The sequence below is a fragment of the Cephus cinctus genome, unplaced genomic scaffold (assembly GCF_000341935.2).
Source record: "Cephus cinctus unplaced genomic scaffold, Ccin1 Ccin1_scaffold0008, whole genome shotgun sequence".
Lineage (NCBI taxonomy): Eukaryota > Metazoa > Arthropoda > Insecta > Hymenoptera > Cephidae > Cephus > Cephus cinctus.
The window spans coordinates 247,022-266,195 of NW_014332759.1; the positions used below are offsets into that span (position 1 = coordinate 247,022).

At 35.2% G+C, this 19,174-nt stretch overlaps 2 protein-coding genes across 7 annotated transcripts; one reads left to right on the top strand and one right to left on the bottom strand.

The window, feature by feature from the left end:
• Positions 1 to 83: 83 nt before the first annotated feature.
• On the bottom strand, positions 84 to 9,583 carry LOC107273712 (centrosomal protein of 290 kDa). Of its 4 annotated transcripts, none has more exons than XM_015752227.2 (24): positions 9,084 to 9,580; positions 8,823 to 8,907; positions 8,707 to 8,753; positions 8,473 to 8,559; positions 8,252 to 8,387; positions 8,045 to 8,181; positions 7,701 to 7,939; positions 7,507 to 7,639; positions 7,244 to 7,434; positions 6,999 to 7,140; positions 6,482 to 6,746; positions 6,065 to 6,230; positions 4,659 to 5,993; positions 4,273 to 4,570; positions 2,997 to 3,772; positions 2,713 to 2,937; positions 2,448 to 2,646; positions 2,104 to 2,318; positions 1,847 to 1,994; positions 1,347 to 1,742; positions 1,041 to 1,207; positions 778 to 979; positions 443 to 703; positions 84 to 317 (listed from the first exon to the last, which is right to left on the bottom strand). In XM_015752227.2, the coding sequence occupies exons 1-24, from the start codon at positions 9,261 to 9,263 to the stop codon at positions 240 to 242; spliced, it is 6,108 nt and encodes a 2,035-aa protein (XP_015607713.1). In that variant the 5' UTR covers positions 9,264 to 9,580; the 3' UTR covers positions 84 to 239. The 4 variants fall into 4 exon arrangements, with proteins under 4 accessions (XP_015607713.1, XP_015607872.1, XP_015607794.1 ...); XM_015752386.2 differs by having other exon boundaries at positions 127 to 317; positions 2,713 to 2,916; positions 9,084 to 9,581; XM_015752308.2 differs by having other exon boundaries at positions 127 to 317; positions 8,473 to 8,556; positions 9,084 to 9,579.
• Positions 9,584 to 12,880: 3,297 nt separating this feature from the next.
• On the top strand, positions 12,881 to 17,813 carry LOC107273914 (2-oxoisovalerate dehydrogenase subunit beta, mitochondrial). Of its 3 annotated transcripts, XM_015752586.2 has the most exons (8): positions 12,886 to 13,338; positions 13,898 to 13,975; positions 14,569 to 14,771; positions 14,984 to 15,139; positions 15,592 to 15,763; positions 15,984 to 16,129; positions 16,974 to 17,060; positions 17,143 to 17,813. In XM_015752586.2, exons 1-8 carry the CDS (start codon positions 13,215 to 13,217, stop codon positions 17,281 to 17,283), a joined length of 1,107 nt encoding a protein of 368 aa, XP_015608072.1. In that variant the 5' UTR covers positions 12,886 to 13,214; the 3' UTR covers positions 17,284 to 17,813. The 3 variants fall into 3 exon arrangements, with proteins under 3 accessions (XP_024942786.1, XP_024942748.1, XP_015608072.1); XM_025087018.1 differs by lacking the exon at positions 16,974 to 17,060 and having other exon boundaries at positions 12,881 to 13,338; XM_025086980.1 differs by lacking the exon at positions 13,898 to 13,975 and having other exon boundaries at positions 12,881 to 13,338.
• Positions 17,814 to 19,174: the final 1,361 nt, after the last annotated feature.

A 19,174-nucleotide genomic window follows, 5' to 3' on the forward strand; every position in this document is an offset into this window, starting at 1 on the left:
TGTATGGTCTAACGCAATCTTCCTGCTCATCTCTGGTCATAGAATGGACTATCTATACATATATTAAATAAAAATAATTGTTCTTCATAAAATATCTTATTTTTTATTATTGATGTTTTATAGTACATAATTGTGATATTGTACTGTATATATAAAACAATGTTTAACTTCTTTGGATACATTTAACTATACTTATTTAATATTTACAATAAGTAAAACCTAATTTTTCTTTAAGAATATTAGGTATTTGGCATTGAGGAAACACTGTAACTCTCTGGTATTGTGGAAAGTGTTTGTCTCAGTTCGAGTTGCTGTATCTGAAAAGAATATAAAATTATATTACCATACAGTATAAAATAATATTATGAAATTCAAAACTTAATTGATAAAAACAACGAAGTTATTTAACTAGTATATATAAAATTATAAAATAAGAGCTCACTTGTTGGCGAAGAGCTTTTTCATTGATCGCTGCCTTTGTCAACAGTTGTTTTACTTTGTCAAGCAGTTCTGATTTATGCAATAATTGTTGCTTAAGCAGACTGACTTCGCTGTTGCTCTCTTCTTCCTTCCGTGCATTTTCGAGCATCACTATCCTTTGTTCTGCTAGTTGCAAGTCTGTTTCTAGTGCTACAACTTGTTGCTGTGCCCGTTCGTATTGCTCTTGCAATGAAGAACTAGTTCCCATGCTAGTCGATCTTCCCTATACATCAAATGGAAAAAAGCATTGATCATAAATTGTTTTAATTGCTTCTACGAAATGATAAATATATCTACTGCTTTGCCCAAACGATTAGCCTTTGAGCTAATTCTCAATCTCTTGTTCTCAACTTGAAGTTTCTCTACAACTCGTTTCAATATGAAAATTGTTTTTTCCAATTCCCCAAAGGACTTTTTTGAGCCTTGTTCTTGTGAGTCTTTATCTGAAGACCGAGGAGTAGAGTCTGATGACTTTTCAACTTTTAGTAATTCTACATACCTACGAAAGTAATTAAATTGCAATGATTTCTTGTTATACAGTTATTGTAAGTATAACGTACTTTTCCAAATGTTCAACTTTTTCGCGCAAACTGGGTGTATCAAGATTGGCTTTTTCAATTTGTAAACGTAGTTCTAAATTTTCACTTTCCAGTTTAAGATTTGACTTCTCAAGAATATCTTTGGCAGTTTCCAATTTTTCCAATTGATCTATCACATAAGCATTTCCCTGTGAAGAATTTTATTGCAATTGACATGTAGAGACAAACATTCATTTTCATTTAATTTTTGTTTATACGCCATCAATGTACTAGTATACCATCAAATTATAAAACGATATACAATATGTACACATTATACAAACAGACCTGAGTAACAGCTTCCAATGCTGCTATATGTCTTCTCTGTTCCTGTATTTTGCATAAAAGTTGTGTATTGTCTTCGTTATCAAGTCTGTCCGTCAGCTCTTTCACCCGATCTCTCAAAGTATCACATTCACGTTGTAAATCTTCGATAATATTATATTGCAAAGCTGTGACTGGCCTTGCTGATAGTCCACCTATTATACTACCATTTTCAAATCTCAATTTACTCTTCAAATACCATTTCTCGCGCTCCATACAAGAAATAACAGATCGAAGCTTCTCGTAATTAGTTTGTAACTTTTTATATTCTTCTGTTTTCTCTTTCAATTTATCTTTAAATTTCTCAGCAGTCTGTTGCCATCTTTTCTGCTTATCCCATAACGCAAGCTCCTCAGCAGTCTATTTAAAATATTTCACACGTATTTTTTGATTGTGTATTAGAATAAATTTTATAAATACACAACGTATCGCTCTTCCCAAATTATTTATTTATATAGATATACCTTAGCCTTTTTTGTTTCTTGTGCTAAATGTTCTCTGTCTAATTGCATTTTAGCTTTGTGCAATTCTTCCTCTAATGATCTGACTTTACGCTCAAGTTGGATCTCCCGCTGTGATGCTTTCTGTTCCTGAGACTTTACCGCCATGTACCTAGATAATGAGTGTAGCATTATTTATTTTCATTTTGTTAAACAATTATATACATCATTTGATGAAATGAAAAACAATAACGGTAAGCGAAGAAAATTCAGGATTTTACCTTCTACTAAGCTGTTGCTTAAGCTCGACTATTTGAGTTTTATATGTCTTCTCCTTATCAATCACGGATTGCAGTTGACGACGTGCTAGATCCAGTTGAATTTGCAAATGATTAGTTTGGTCTCTGGTGAGGTTGTTTGACATCTCCTGCATCTGGCTGTTGTGCACTGCCACGCGTTGAGAAAGGGTTGCAGACTCCGCCAATTCAAATTCGTTCTTCATAGCAGGTAATTGAATAAAATGAACAGATCGTAGTGTAAAGAATTGAAATTGGAGCAGTAACATTGCTGAATCCCTCTAAAGTGATTTATACATTAATCGTCGGCCAGTGAGGGCTACGGATACCTGCAGTTGTTGATACGCCATTGTTAACTCGTGTATCTTGTTATCTCGCTCTTGCAACTCTTTAGCCAATGATATATTCCCTTTTGCTAACAACATTCGATTTTCGGATAGCTGCTGTCTAAGTGTATCTGCTTCCGCTTGCCATTTATTGCGTTCTATCCTGTAGCTCTCCAATTCATTTTTATGCTGCTCATCAAGCCTAAAGAAATTAATTACGCATCACACCATCAACAAAATAAAATTCGTAACTTATTCAAATCCCCACCTTTCCCTCATACGATCCATATGCTTTAGTCTCTCCTCGGCCAATCGATGCCATCGTTCACTTAATTCTTTAGCAATATTTAAATCCACCTCTAGCATCGAGACATTTTCACGCAATTTCACTATTTCTTCCTCAAGGTCGACATTTTTATTAGAATCTCTTGTGGTTCCGTCAAGTCGCTTTAGCTTCTCATCAGCTTCAAGACTGTCGATAATATATTTTGATCTGATGAGCGAAAATGTTATTAATACAATTTTTCCTATGAAATACTGCTATGGACTTACCGTTTCTCCGATTCCTGATTAATTATACGAATTTGTTCTCGTAACGACCTTATCTCTTCCTGCAAACGACTAGCAGCCATACTGTGCTCGTCTCTATCTTCCTTCAGGAGATTTTTATATCTTGTTATTGTCTCCTCCTTTTGAACAACGATCTTTTGCAAGCTATTAATTGTTGATTTTAATGCCATTTTATCCGTACCATCCATACCGATACTATAAGTTTCACATTTCATCTGTTGGACTATATTGTCCCTCTCTGTTATCTGTAAATCTTTGTCATCAATTGCTTTGTTTAGTGCACTAATCTTTGCCTGATATTCTGCAATCTGAGATTCATATTTAATTAAGAGCACTGAACGTTCAGAAGCCAATGTTAGTGCTTGGCTTAATTGTTCATTAAGAAGCGTTAAGGACTCCCGTGGGGATTCCGTTTTATCGTCGCTTTTATGGAAAACTTGTTCATTATTCATAGTAGCACTTGTGTCCTTTGAATAATCGGAAAGAGGTTCACATTGTATGGCAATCGACTGACACTCCACGTGTGTTTGAATTAACGTCGATTTCACTTCTACTGTCGTTGTCTTCCTTTCCATATCATTATGGTCAATGTTATTTGTTGTTGTTACCCGAGATTCATGCTGCTGTCTCCACGATCTTTGAACATTCATCATTTCAAATTCCATAGCTGTAATAGTAGCTTCATGTGCCGCTGATTTGTCGTTGACTATTTGTAGTTCATGTTCCAGTTGAGCAATTTGCCTCTTGTACTTGAAATTCTAATCATAAGGATGAAAACAATTAATATCTTTATATCTGTATATCAGGTTCTATCGAAATGAGAGTTTCTTATATCAGTATGTAGAATTTAAGAAATTGTTTTTTCTATTCTTTTACGAGCGTGACGCTCAATGATACACTGACTGTAGTCACACTTGATACTGAAACTTATGTGCCTGCTGTAAGAATGATAAAGCAAAAATTAAAGTACCCCGAACTTTTATACTGGGAAACTCAACAGCTGGTTCTTTGTAAAAGGATATGACGCATTGCTTTAGCAAGCACTAAAACGAAACATATTGATTAAAGAAACATGATCTTCATTTTTAGTCCTTCATGTTAATATGTAAGATGGACATTCTCTGTTGCACTGTATTTACTTGTTTGAAACTTACTTTTTACTCTCAAATATTAGAGTAATTTTCTGTTAAGAGCAGTAAATAATAATGGCGAATTTCGAAATCATAGCAAATGCTTATTATTTTTTAATAAATCTTACATTTAAGGTCTGCTGAGAATTTTCAGAGAATCGATGCATGAGATCCTGCACGTCTGAACTGCCAATTTTCTGTTCTAGTATGTCTTTTAGTCGTTCCACTACTTCTAACCGGTTGGTTAGTATTTCTTGTTGAAGTTTTAGGCTCTCGCTACTTTTGATGGCCTCTTTCAATTTTGCATCCAATTCAGCACGATCGTCCATTAATTCCTTCAACTTAGAGTTAAATCTTTCTAAAGCAGATAGTGACGTTGATCCTGCGTATTGATTTTGCAGGTATGATATTATTTCAATGTAAGATCTAAAATGTTAAAATTGAGAAGATCTCTATAAAGTATTTATTTAAATATCTTCAAATCTATTTAGAATTGTTAATTGTTACTGATTACCTGCAACGGTTATCACATTGTTTGTCACAATCTTGCATTCTGATTCGAAGTTTCTCACATTTTTTTTTCGAGCTTTCCAACTCTTCGCGGAGAGAGGAATTTTCGCTTTCCAGAATTGTTTGTCGTTTATCTCGTTCCGCTTCTAAAGCTTTTGCATTGTTTAATTCTATACCAAGCATGGCAATTATTTCTTTGTCTTCGCTAATGGCTTGTAAATCAAGAATCTGATGTCTCAAACTATCTAGCTCGAATGTTTTTAAAGTATTAAAGGTATAATGCATTTGAGCCTCTTCTCGTGCGATTTCAGCAGTCTTCTTCAGATTTGCATTCTCTATTTCCAGTACCTGTATCCGTTGTTTCAATTCCTGTATATCAGGATCCTGAGGTTGTAAACAATTTTGAATTCTTATTTGCTCAGATAATCGTCGATGCAACTGTACCAACTGTTCTTGCAGTTCCGAGTTAACCGCCAAAACTTCAGACAACTTAGTCTCACTTTTACCTAGTTGATCTTGTAAAATTTCATTTAATTTTGTCAGATGATTAACGTGCTGGCTTTCTATCAGTTCTTTAGATTCACATTCTGCTAACTTCTTAACGTCCGCTTCCTTTTCATTGGACACATTTTCATGCACACGTTGAGTCAAATGATCCCTCTCTTGCTTCAATAATTCTAACTGGTTCTTCAAGACGTGTCCTTCACTATTATAGTTCTTAGATGCATGAACCTCCAACGCCATTCTCAATCGCAAACATGCTTCATCATATTTATCTTTTATTTCGTTATATTGAAGAACACTCACGGAATTCGACAGGTTACTTTCTAAGGTTGCTACTTTGTTTTCTAACAACTTCTTTTCTTTACCAATTTCGGCAAGGATCCTTCGCAAATCAGTTTCTCTCGCAGCGGCTTCTTTTTGTGTGCAATAAACCTTGGCGGACTCTTTACTGAGAATATCTTCAAGCACAGTGTACTTTCTGTTTAATTCAATTATCTCCACAGCAGCTTCCGCACATTCCTTGCTTTTTTCCATAAACTCTTTTCGAACATTATCTTCACTTGACTCCAAAATCTGCCAACTTCTTTCATACTCCTCCAATCGTATTTCTATTTTTGCCAGAGTGTCTTTTAATTCTTTATTCTCCTCACACAACGCATTTCTTTCTTTTTGCCAATGTTTTAATTCATTCTGATATGCATCTCGCAGCTGATTTATCTCTAAAATATTGGTATTTTCTTCCAGCTCGGACAACTCTGAGTCCGACGGTTTTATGTTTTCGCTTCTATTCGTTAGTAGTTTCTGAAGTTTGTGTTCTTTCTTCTGCAGCTCTTTCCTTTAATGATTTTATGGATTTACAGAAATATATATATATATAGACAATGTAAGAATATATTAGTTTTATACCTTATTTGTTTCAATTGACTTCGCAGCTCAGCATTGCTACCTTCTACGACATTTAAACGACCTTGTAATCTCATGGCTGGATGATACCAACCAGCTACGTGCCTCATATCCAAAGCTTCCAATAATCTTTCCAAAGTGTCTGACTGTACTTCCACAATTCCCTTTCCTAAAATACAACATTTCAATAGTATTAGAAACAAATTTTTCTTCATAAGAAAATTATATTATTTCATTAGAAATGGCAAAAAATTAATGACTCTGGACATAATAAATTTCAAGGTTGAGTAGTATTAAGGATCATCTGTGCGATAAATTGCTAACAACAGCACACAAACAAAAAGAAAAGGTCGATGAAAGTGAAATCTAATAGTAAGTATATAGTATGATTTTATCGTATCATTAATACAAAAAACTTACCATCGTGATTGTGTATACTGTCTAGAATTTCATGCATTCCTTTTCGGAGTGCCTCATTCTCTTCTATTACTATTCGAACATTTGCTTTGATTTCGTCTATCTCTGTCATATGGCGTAGGGATGCTTTCTCTTGTTCAGCTATCCAATCAAATTCAGGCTCCAACATTTTTGTTGGACGAACAAAATCTGTACTTGTGTCTATTGTATCATTCGGAATATTTAACCGTTCTGTTAACTTGCTTAATTTATACTTCAGCGTTCTTATCTACAAAATAATTAAGTGAAAGTCAATAAAGAACATACGAATCAGGAGAACAACTCATTTTCTGCTTATCGCGAATAACACTAATTCTAATAATCGAAGTATACATCTACTTTAATATATATTGCTAACAAGACACTTTGAAATATTTGCACTACATAATGCCCTAATATGAACTATTTTTTAACAGCAGCAGCAGCTTATAAATTATCTAACAAAAAGTATAGATTCGTATGTTTCCACAAAGTGACTTACGTCGGCTTTCATTTCTAAATTCTTTTCAGATAAGGATTTGTTTTTTTGCTTCAGTTCTTCTCTTTCTTTTGCCTCTTCATCGCGCCTTAACGTGATACTGTCAATAGAAATTGGTTCGTCCTCTGACATACCTAATTTTTCCCTGTAATAATTAATCAATTAGTAATTAATTAATTAGGAATATCTGTACGAACTATTGAAGTAGCAATTATTATTATTATAAAGAATAAAATATATTATCCTACCGAAGTGACAATATTTCTAACTCTCGTCGCGAGTTCAAGATTTCCATTTTGTTAACAATATTAATAAGATCTTCTATGTGGGCATTCTTATGTTGCAATTGGTCTTTTAATTCTTTCACTTCACTAATAGTTTCTGCTAATCCTTGGTTCACATCTTCATACTTTTTCAGAATGGCTAAAGTCTCGCAATACTGTAAGTCGTTAAAAAAGTAATAAGCATGAAATTTATTTTATTTACTGTATAAACCAAGATACTCTTGTACCTGCTTGCTTTTAAGCTCAGCATCTTCTTCAGTCTGCTTCAATATACTTTGTAGATTGGATATCTTTTCATTTGCGTCCTGAACTTTCTTCAATAAGTCTCTTTGTTCTTTTCTGCGGCCACTTTTTTCCATTCTAACAATAAATGAATGTAGTTAACTGTATTTTCTTTGTTTTCTATAAACTTCATACTTACTTTCTCATATCAACTTTCATTTTCTCTATAACTTCCGCACTTTCGTTTATTTCGGTGACGGCTTCTGCCAGTTTAGCTTGTAATTCCATAATAGTTTTGTCTCGTTGATCAAGTTCTTCATTTAAATATATAATTTGGGATTTGCTTTGTTCTCTGACAGAAGTAACTGACTGTATCATGGACTGAGATAAATCCTCTTTTAACTGAGAGATTTCCGCATCTTTTTCATCTAATATACTCTATAATTTAATATTTCTTAAGAATATTTGCTACTAGTAAAGGTTGGTATGTTTTTCAACTTAACATCTACAATGTAAGTTGAATTAAAAAGACAAGGTTATTACCTTCCACTCTGTAACTCTTGCATCAATAGCTATGCCAAATTCATCAATTATTTTATCTCTATTACTTTGTTGTGTGGTTAGTTCTTCAACTTGACTAATCAATGCTCTATTCTCTAATTCTAGCTCATTAACTTTATCTGAAAGTTAAATAATTTGTAAATATTAAAGCGTCAATATATTTATTTTATATTTCTGTACTAAATAAACCTTTTAATATGATGTTTCTCTTTTGAAGATTGCTCAATTCCTCTGTCATTTCATTCATATTTTCGGTAGCATCCTCCATCTCTTCCTTTAATGTTTTTAATTTTTCTTTCAGTGTTATATTCTCTTTTTCCAGTCCCTACGAAACATAGGTGGAATTCTTTAACCAGTACAATATTAAAAATTGTTCCTCTAGTTTGAAAAATATTTTAAAAATATCTCACTTCAAGATCCAGTAAAAGTGTTTCAATCTTTCTGTTTTTCTCTTCCAATGTAACCTCGTAATCTGATCTTGCAGCATATTCTTCCTGCTTGAGAAATATGACATAGATTGAGAGTGCACTCAAGTAAAATATAGTTGAAAAATCAATCCAGTGAAAGTAGGTAAATACCGTTAAGAAAAAAATATGAGTTACAACAATCTATATTAACTCACTAGTGGATAAATAATATATTACCTTAGTGCTTGCATTATCTTCAGTAATTAAATCCGATGCAAGGTGACCTAAATTGTCAAAAATAAGTTTAACAAATGAAAGTGAAAAAACATTGTATAATATTTCAAAGATTATACCTTTTCTTACACTTGTAGACGATGTAGATACTGCGCTATGAATTTTTGTTTTTAACTCATCACACTCCAATAATAATGATTCAACCTGTTACAATTAATCCTAATATTACAACTAATTATAATATTGTACGAAGATATATATTAGGTAGATTAATTAATAGAACCACCATTTGGGCACAAGTTATAAAAAACCATGATTGTAACATAATCAACAAACTACTTTCTATCCAATAATTACAATAATATTAAAAAGATATTTACTTGATTATCTTTATGCTGTAGCATTTCCTGGGATAACTTCATAAGTGCCTTAAGGTTATGCATATTGTCAATTTTCTCAACTTCGCAACTTATAACCGTTGGAAAAAGATCCTCGATCTCTTCATCCGTCAAAGAGACGGCTTTGACAGATAATACACGGTCCCAGTCTATGTGAAGCATTTTGTACTTAACTACTAAATCTTAGTTATTCTCCAATATGAACTCGGTTTGTTTGACATTTACAAACGACGCCAATCGCCCGTTGCTAGGGCAACCGGTTGAAAAACTGTTCCGCAATTCACTGAACGCGTAATTAAAATCCCTCCAAAGTACATGAATAATAGTACTCTGGTAGTACACAAAAACGATCGTAAAGTAATTGATAATAAGAATTTCTTTGTGCAAAGCTCATCTGGAGATAAATGCATTATTATAGAATTAAGACGTTCACATTATATGCGAAGTTCGTATGAGGCGCAGCACCGATTAAGAGTCTTATGTATGTATTATACATACATATAGCATACAGAGTGTATCACCAGAAATGCACGTTTGAGATTTGCGGTGAAACGGTGCACAATTTGGAAAATCTGATGTCACAACCATTGAATGTTTTTTGATTGCGCATCGAATGGGCATATTATTATTGTTCGCTCAACTTCCGGTCGCAAATAAAAAAAATTATCTTCGCCATTTCAAAAGATATTGAAACAAGTTAAATGCAAAAGTTGTAGAGCAAGAAAAAATAATAAAGATGAAAAAAAAATTCGGACGGATTGCACACATAATAAGAGAGATATTTGCGTCCGAATTTTTCTCATTTTTTGACAAATTTCTGATATTGGAGGAACGCCTTAGCTTCGTGCAGCAGCTTCACGTCGAACTCACGATTCCCAATTGTTTTGAGGTAAGCATTCAGTCAGACGCAAAGCCGTACAAGGTGGCTAAAACATATTACAATGCTATCTTTCATTACAAGTTACAAGCAAAACTATTCCTGCTGTAGATTCCAATTATTTTGGAGTCTTCGTGTTCCTCGTCGTAGATTTTGGAGTCTTCGTGTTCCTCGTCGTAGATTTTGGAGTCTTCGTGTTCCTCGTCGTAGATTTTGGAGTCTTCGTGTTCCTCGTCGTAGATTTTGGAGTCTTCGTGTTCCTCGTCGTAGATTTTGGAGTCTTCGTGTTCCTCGTCGTAGATTTTGGAGTCTTCGTGTTCCTCGTCGTAGATTTTGGAGTCTTCGTGTTCCTCGTCGTAGATTTTGGAGTCTTCGTGTTCCTCGTCGTAGATTTTGGAGTCTTCGTGTTCCTCGTCGTAGATTTTGGAGTCTTCGTGTTCCTCGTCGTAGATTTTGGAGTCTTCGCTGACCTGGAGGTACATTTCGGAGTCCACGTGTTCCTAATCGTAGATTTTGGAGTCTTCAAATTGTAGCCCTTTGCGACTTCCGGTGGCAAACTTACGCAACACTTGTCGACCCCGGATCTTGTAAAAAATACGTCAAATTGAAAAAATGGACTAGCAGAGAAATGCAAAAACACGTATCACGAACACGGAACACGAAGGCTAAGAAATCGACTTCATATCAAATAACTGGAGCAATAATTAATTCTAGCGGTACCGATAAGATTGGAAACCGCCCTAAAAAGTTAACAAAACACAAAGTATCATTATAAATATGTACATAGTATAATTAATTTAATAATTTAATTTTAACTTCAAACATACCTACTAAACACATGTTGTAACAGTTATATCTTAACTACATAAATTCTATATTATTATATGTATATGTATTAACTACGTAAAAGTTATATAAACATTGCAAACGTATTTGCTGGGTAGTACGAATAAAATTTCTCGAACAGCTGTTCACGAGTCGACTTACGACTGATGGTAGATAATAATATACGTAATAGAAATTATTATTCCAATGTTTAAGCTTCAAACATCAATTGTAAATGATTATTCCTAGCTACCGCAGATTCTCAAGAAAAATACTAATAATTTGTCCTGAGAAGATTCTTGTTATACGCACGAAAATTAATTAGTTGGTGCAATTAAATTATTTACGAATATTTATATATCCTAGTTAAAATATCCGAGTGCCTTTACATGTCATCTGAACTCCCTACAGGTTTCAAAGAGTACCTGTGAGGTTCTGTCAGAAACTGTCAAAAACAAGTAATAATTTGCAATAGAAATTTTTACCAGAATACGAAATGTCCTATCAGAATTTGTGCATGTCTTTTTAATCACTTTTATTGTCTGTTAGCATTTTTTCGTATATTACCAACTATACACGTTGTATTTGTCACTCTCGTCGCAGCTGTAACAATATATTCCCAAAAAACAAAAAGTAACAGTGACATGTCGACAATATTAAAATTTCCCTTTCAAGAATGTAATAATTAAACAAAACTATCGATATACCTAATTACTGTAAGTAGAAAATTGTAACATGGCCAATACTGTTACATTGGTTTGCTGGGTTGAAGATGAATATCAGTAGCATATTCTAACATAATAGTTGGGCCGCGACATTACATCAACCTCGAGGGGACTTATTTACTTTTCTATTCATCAGAGGATGGCCCTTCAAAGTGGAACTAGTGCCGCGGCCCCTATATTTACTACTAACATTTTTCAATATATTGTACTACTTATACTATATATGGGCGTTTGGTAAGATTGACCTTCTTACAACTGAACTTTAGTTAACTTAAAATTTTGAAATTTCAGTCATTCTACATCTTTGTCTTTCGATATTTTTACCCTTAACTCAATGTACAATATATGATAAATATTTAAAAAATGCCTATAATAGTTTGTAAAATCACGTTCAACTTTTTAAATTGTCTTTGTCATATACTTTCAGGTTTGAAATGGTACCTATATATGTTGGAGAAAATATAAGTGATAGAGATCAGTCCCAAAGATATACCAGAAAGCAAATAATTTTGTCATTACACAGATATAGGAAATAATGAAAACTTGTGGTACAATACTTTTCTATAGTATATAACACACGCATTAAAATTGAAGAAAAACGCTAGCCTTTGATTATGACGGTTATGAATAACAGTAATAAATATAACACAATAACAATAAGAACAACAACAACAATAATAATACACGAACATAATATATATACTCACTTTCTCAGTAGCCCATACAGCACAGAAATATTTTGTCAACATTGCCAAAAGTTTCCCTTGAAATAATGCAATATTACCGGAAATATATTGAAAATTGTTTAAATATTTCTGGAATGTTGCAGGAACCTTGCAATGTCCGCTCAGCACGTTGCAATCATAAATATTGCTATAATATTGCCGGTCAATATTTTGGAAATATCAATACATAATATTAATAAAATATAACTCAGATAGATAACTGAGAATAAATTCCAATGCCAGCAATGTATCGTGGGTTTCTTTGGGCAAATTGCCTATACCTCCTTAAATATTACCTCGGTTGTATTTTTAAATACTCTATACAAATGCAATAATTTCACATGTAATTTTTACATGCAGAATACAAAAGTATATATCGACGGCGAAGACGAAAACCGAATAATCGACGGATTAATTATTTACCCGGTCCTACGTTTTTTCATGCGAGTTGCCTTGGCCACCTAGCGGCGCGGCAGCGAACTAGTGTTCGCTCGGATACTCCGAGTCTGGTTAGGGACTCTTGTCACAGATTTCAGCAATATATCAGAAAGTTTTATTTATTATATTGCCCTGAAATATTGTGCAATATTTGACATAAAGACATCAACAACATTGCTGTCGCATTGAAATATTGGAATATTGTTGTAATGTTTTCGAAATATAGTGTGCTGTGTGGGAGATAAATGACGGTAAAACCAACTGGAGGATGGTAGAACAGAATTATTAATTAAGTCAAGTCGAAAATAATACACAAAAATTTTAACTATTTAGCCATAATAAATATTATAATATCTGAGTGAACAGAAACGCCGTTGGAATTAACGGAATTACGAAACTATGAGGGCACGAGGGACTCTTCGCCGTATGACGGGGTTAAGATACTACATTGTATGTTAATAATGTGAGAAAGATAAGACTTGCGCGTTATCGTTGCTCTTTCGTCGAACAGTATTTGTTCAACATGGTGCTTAGTGAGTTGTGTACGCGGTTGCGGAACGTTCGTTTAAGACCGGATTACATTCGGAAACATGTGTCTAGAAAAGTGCACTTCTCTTATGTTTCCAGTCCGAAGCCTAAAAATGCTGGTAATTGAGAAACATGAAATTACGTTATCAATGAGTTTGAAAGATAATAGGCATTCAGTTTAGACCTGGTTGTAGATTTTGAATAAAAATAGAAGAATCCAACGTTATATATAAAATAGACAACTAATTAAGATTGGTATTAATGAAATATAACTAAGTCCGGTTATGCGAATAAAATGTTGCAAAACATGAGAAACAATTTTTGACATTATGACATCGCGTGTTTAAATTTTTCGTTAGGGTTTATTATAAAAATTAAATTTTGCCGTTGACGTTCATTTAATGAATCGCTATATAGGATATCACAGTGTTTTTTTAAAATCAATTTATCTGGTACGGTATTGTCATTCAAAATTGGAGATACGATCAACCTTGTGTGTACATGGCACATTAGGTTTCTCGTTACTCGAGATAGTGTTGTAAACAAAATTTCTCGATTAAACTCAGTACTAATAGATCGTATCGCACTTTAAATTGTACATATCATTCTAAGATGTATATCAACAGAATGATTTGCCATGGAAAAAAAGAGATTGATATGATTTTGAACAATGCGCAGGTGAAACGCAAAAGCTCAACATGTTTCAAGCAATAAATAATGGCCTGAATCTTGTTTTGGAAAAAGATCCAACGGCAGGTATATATGTATATATTTTTATGGCAAGTAATAAAAAATTCAATATATTTATCATATGGATATCATCCCAATTTCAATTTCGTGTACAATTACATTACACAATGGTACAATCAAATGATTAAATGCAGTTGCACGTCAGTTTTATTTAATAATGCCAATCATCGTTATTAAATTGAATTTATAAACAGCTGTAAAATATACGTTACCACAAACAGTTGACTTACGCGGATATGTAAGTGTCTACTTGATCATCATAATTTCTATAAGACGTCAGTAACGCCATTTTTATCTTATCACAGTAGATAGATATAGTAATATATCTTCTTGAGTCAACACGCTAACACAGTTTACGAAATCGGGATATTGATGTTATTTAGCGGATTTCTAATTGACATCGAAACGTTCCCGTAGATACATACAGCTTGCAGTAATTTGAACACTGGTAGCACATGTGCTGTCGTAATATTATTTACAAGGACATTTACATAATACACCAGTATTCCGACACCTTTAATAGCACTTGAAAAATAGGAAATATATATTTAATGTAAACTTTTCACTATCACTCAAATAAGTTATTTCGATCGTGATAGTTATCTTCGGAGAAGATGTCGCATTTGGCGGTGTTTTCCGTTGCACCATGGGACTCCAGGAAAAATATGGGACCGACAGAGTATTCAACACTCCGCTATGCGAACAAGGAATAGCTGGATTTGGAATAGGTTTGGCGAATGCAGGAGCCACAGCCATTGCTGAAATTCAGTTTGCTGATTATATATTTCCAGCATTTGACCAGGTGACACAGTTTTCTTTTTTTCGTCGATAAAAATAGGAAAAGCAACAACAGTGCCGTTCGTAAATTTGCTCTGAGTTCACTCGGAACTCTTTAAAAAAAAAAATAGCTACGTAATTCTATTGGTGCAAGAGAGAGCAAAGAGTTCTGAGTAAGTTTTGATCAAGTTTACGTATATGCCACATATTAAATAAGCAATGATTTTTTATCGACAGCTGGTAAACGAAGCGGCGAAAGTCAGGTACAGAAGCGGTGGAATGTTTAACTGTGGAAAATTGACCATTCGATCGCCTTGTGGAGCTGTTGGTCATGGTGGACTTTATCATTCTCAAAGTCCAGAAGCATACTTTGCTCACACACCCGGTCTTAAGGTGAGAGTTAAGCCGATTTCGAAATATTGCGATGTCAAAATGTAAAGATCTACTTTACCAACAGTCGGTACATAGTCATTATAATACAGCCGCAGTACGACAGATGGAGGGAATATATTATCAAGCTACCGGTAGATCGAGTCTACCTTGTCGTTAAAAGGGAAAGAATACAACTATTACTCCTGATCGCAAGGACTTTGGCTCCTCCTGCCGTTCGTTATACGTCGCAATCACTGCAGCTCTTAAACTTTCTATAGTTGCACCCCATGAATATCTTGGAACGGCATGAGCTCTCATCATTGTGAGTTATGCACGAAGAAAGTTTATGCTGCAGCCGCGCCTGCACCACGATTATCGAATGCTACGCGTTGCACAGATGCACACCGACATAGCCCGACACAGAGTTCATTTCTGATCTCATCCAGAAATGAAATATCGCAATATCCTTTCAGATTGTAATACCTCGCGGACCGATCCAGGCCAAAGGATTGCTTCTGAGCTGCATAGATGAGGAGGATCCTTGCATAATATTCGAACCGAAAGTTCTCTATCGATCGGCAGTCGACGAGGTACCTCTCGCTCACTACAAAACGCCAATCGGCAAGGCCGAAGTTCTTAGAGAAGGTACGTCTTGTCATTAATATATGCCGGTCCGAGAAAAGAAGAGTATCTTTACATTAGCCTAAGACGAGGATGAGACCACTTTTGACTGTGTATAATCGAATTAATTCCTTATCCGATGGCGGATCCTGCGTCGATATACCGATCCTGAAACAGGATATAAAGTAAAATGTGGGTAACCGGCTGTTGTGCAAGGTGAAACGATTGTATCGATTTCGCGTAGGAGATGCCGTGACTCTAGTAGGCTGGGGTACTCAGGTGCATGTGCTGCGCGAAGTGGCCGATCTTGCCCAAGAGAAGCTCGACGTATCCTGCGAGGTTATAGACCTCGTTTCTATTCTCCCCTGGGACATGGAGGCTGTCTGCAAGGTAATCAGTTTTACCTCAATTCCCATCAATCAAAAATTACAGACACCGCCCTCATCTAAAAAGGGTCAAAAACTCGAGTGCAATAAATATACTGCAGAAATTGTATTATATGACAAGAAAAAAGAACATCGGATCGTTATTATATGATCACAGTAAACTGAATATTGATTTATGCAAATTTCTACAAACACTTATAACAAGCAGATAAGTGGGTTTACACTAATATAGAATCGCTCTCGAACTGTGCCCAATCGATAAATATTTGTGAATCGATAATTATCTTCAAATATACATATTTGATACGCGAATTCTCTAAGGGCGAGTAAAAAAATTAAAAAAAAAAAAGGAGTGGATCATCTTTGAACGTGAGTTTTTTACATTTTTCTTTCGAATGATTGTTTTTGCTTCGGGTATATTCCGAAATTCACTGTCAGCACGTTTTGCTCAGTATCGTAGTGTCCCTGTTTATCTGTATCCAATCGAGTGAGACACAGGCCTGTTTTCTTGAACGCGGTTCAATGCACAAACCCTGTTTATCTTCAGAATACAAGTGCCTGATTGGCTAATAGCACAGTTAAACTGAGTTTACGCAGTGGACCGCGTCGATGAAAACGGGCGACAATGATGCATCGAGTCAAATTTCGGAACGTAGTTTAAACTGGGTAGAATGATAATCGTGCAATTGGCACAACAGAGTAACAAAACAATAGTTACCGTCTATGAGCTTTAATACGCGGCACTTAACGCTGTCTACATAAATTATTATTGTCCTAGCAATGTGGGCCAATATAATTCGCATTCAATCTCATTCCGCGCTGCTCCATGAACAATTATTACGTTACAGTCGGTAAAGAAAACTGGTCGTGTTGTCATCGCTCACGAAGCACCGCTTACTGGTGGTTTTGCTGCTGAAATTGCAGCTACAATTCAGGTGAAAAAAACACATGAAATTACGTTTGATAATATAACGATATTCAAATCATCAATAATTACCTGGAAATCGTGATTTTCAGGAAGAATGTTTTCTCTACCTGGAAGCACCAGTGCAAAGGATAACAGGATGGGATACTCCATTTCCACTCGTATTCGAGGACTTTTATTTGCCGGATAAATGGCGCTGTTTCGATGCTGTAAAAAGGATTCTCAACTACTGAAGATCGACACTGTGCAAGGGTCTTGAAGGACGAGAAATTTATATTTCTAGATCGTAAAATCCTCGAACGGGGAAAGGTTCGATAAGTTCCAGGATGTAAACTCTTTTTTGATATTCTTGCAAAAAATATTTAGAAATAGTCTTGCAAGACGTGCCTCGATATTGCTTGAGATCTTATAGACTGATTATAGTAAATGCATTTCATTAAAAATATTTGCTTTGTCCCACTCTGAGTCATTCGCTGGGGTCACTTCTCAAGATTATTGAATACATTCGTATTATGATGATTATTGATCCGCATCTCAAAACAGGAGAATATATTTTTATACGCAACTATTTGTATGGCTATTGGATGTAAAATTGTTATTGGCATTTAGATCAAATATAATTAAAGATATGGAGTTACGTTGAGTACTTGTCGGTTAGGCAAGAATTCATAACTAGATGTGAAATGCCTTCGGACCAGTGTTTGATTGGGAAAAATTGTATGTTTAATAACACAGACGTCACTGGTATGGAGTATTGCTTTTATTTAGATTTTTTTTTCATTCACATTCCGACGATCGAGAAGTATGGGATTTCGTAAGAGTGCCCGTAGCAGCAAATCGCGGGCGGCCAGTTGCTCCGAAAACTAGTTACATACCTATCCGCAATGACCCTGGCCCGATTCGGGTTGAGCCAGTCTACATAAATTACAGTATGTCTAAATTAATAAGACGACGGACGATAAGCGAGGATAGACGTTAAAGGTCGCGAAATTATCCGGAACGCAGGAAATACTGGAATCCACTGGGCTAGGTTCCCGGAGAAAGGTCGGCGCGGTAAGTAGAATGGAATTTAATGATTTCGAAGGGGACGCAAATCTTTGTTCGAGTTAGCCGGGGAAAGGATTTCCGAGAAATCTTTTTTACAGGAAAAGAGAGTGGCCGAAGTGCGAATGAGAATTGTAAACGTCAATTGCATATCAGGTGTGTTGGCAAAGTAAGAAATTATCATGCGAATGACGTAGAACGTGCTGAATAGGAAGTAAAGATGGTAAAACAAGAGGAAGACGCATAAAGATGCAGGAAATATTGTATATACGCGAGCGTGATCTAGATGGAGTATAATTTAAAAAATAAACGATTTCCTTCGTCTTCCATAATAAAGTGTATGGCGTTTACAAGGCGGATCCGGGAGCTGGACTCGAGAAGCTGCAAATTGACATTTGAGGAAGGCGCTAAAAGAGGCGCGCATGAGCGCGTATGCAAATGCAAATGGATGGAGGGAATGCAAATTCTATGCTCATTGTCAGACGTTTTATAAATCGTACGAAAAAAAAAAAAAATCCGAGGGTACGAAGGATTTCAGAGGACGTCGATACGAGAAATGTCAAAGAGAGCTGTATATTGACTTAGGGTTATAGTCGTGTGGCTGAATTGGCAAATTGATCGTATGTCAAAAATGTTCGCTTGATCGATATATCTATAGTTCACTTTGGTACACGCACAGAAAGCGCCGCTCACCCCATTGCCACAACAAAAATGTTCAATGCTAAAGGAAGTGTGCGCCGCCAGTACAGTATTTTGTAATTTGAAAGGGAAACCACATTCTTTCTCTGTGTATTATGATACGTGAAAGTTGGCAACAGTGCACAGAGAGACGGAGCCAGTCTCTCCGTGGAGGTATAGACTATATCGAAGGTCGACGAGTTGCTTTTTATTAGACGCTTTTTGCGTAAATAGTAACGGGTTGGCTGCTAACATATGGTAGAGATGCGTTGACAGTCGATGACTCTCAAGTGATTTTCAATGGCGCATACTGCCTACGAATCGTGGATCGATCAACCTCCGAAAATACGAACCGGATGCGATCACATCTTTTGAGGCTTTCTCGAAGGACCAATTTGCGCG

Bases quoted from the DNA above. Each gene is read 5' to 3' on its own strand.
- LOC107273712 (XM_015752227.2), bottom strand. From the start codon at position 9,263: ATGCTTCACATAGACTGGGACCGTGTATTATCTGTCAAAGCCGTCTCT. The intron at 5,994-6,064 runs GTATAAAACTAA...AAATCATTAAAG, and splicing joins AGTCAATTGAAACAAATAAG to GAAAGAGCTGCAGAAGAAAG. The intron at 2,647-2,712 runs GTGGGGATTTGA...TAATTTCTTTAG, and splicing joins ATGGATCGTATGAGGGAAAG to GCTTGATGAGCAGCATAAAA.
- LOC107273914 (XM_015752586.2), top strand. From the start codon at position 13,215: ATGGTGCTTAGTGAGTTGTGTACGCGGTTGCGGAACGTTCGTTTAAGA. The intron at 16,130-16,973 runs GTAATCAGTTTT...ATTACGTTACAG, and splicing joins ACATGGAGGCTGTCTGCAAG to TCGGTAAAGAAAACTGGTCG. The intron at 17,061-17,142 runs GTGAAAAAAACA...CGTGATTTTCAG, and splicing joins AAATTGCAGCTACAATTCAG to GAAGAATGTTTTCTCTACCT.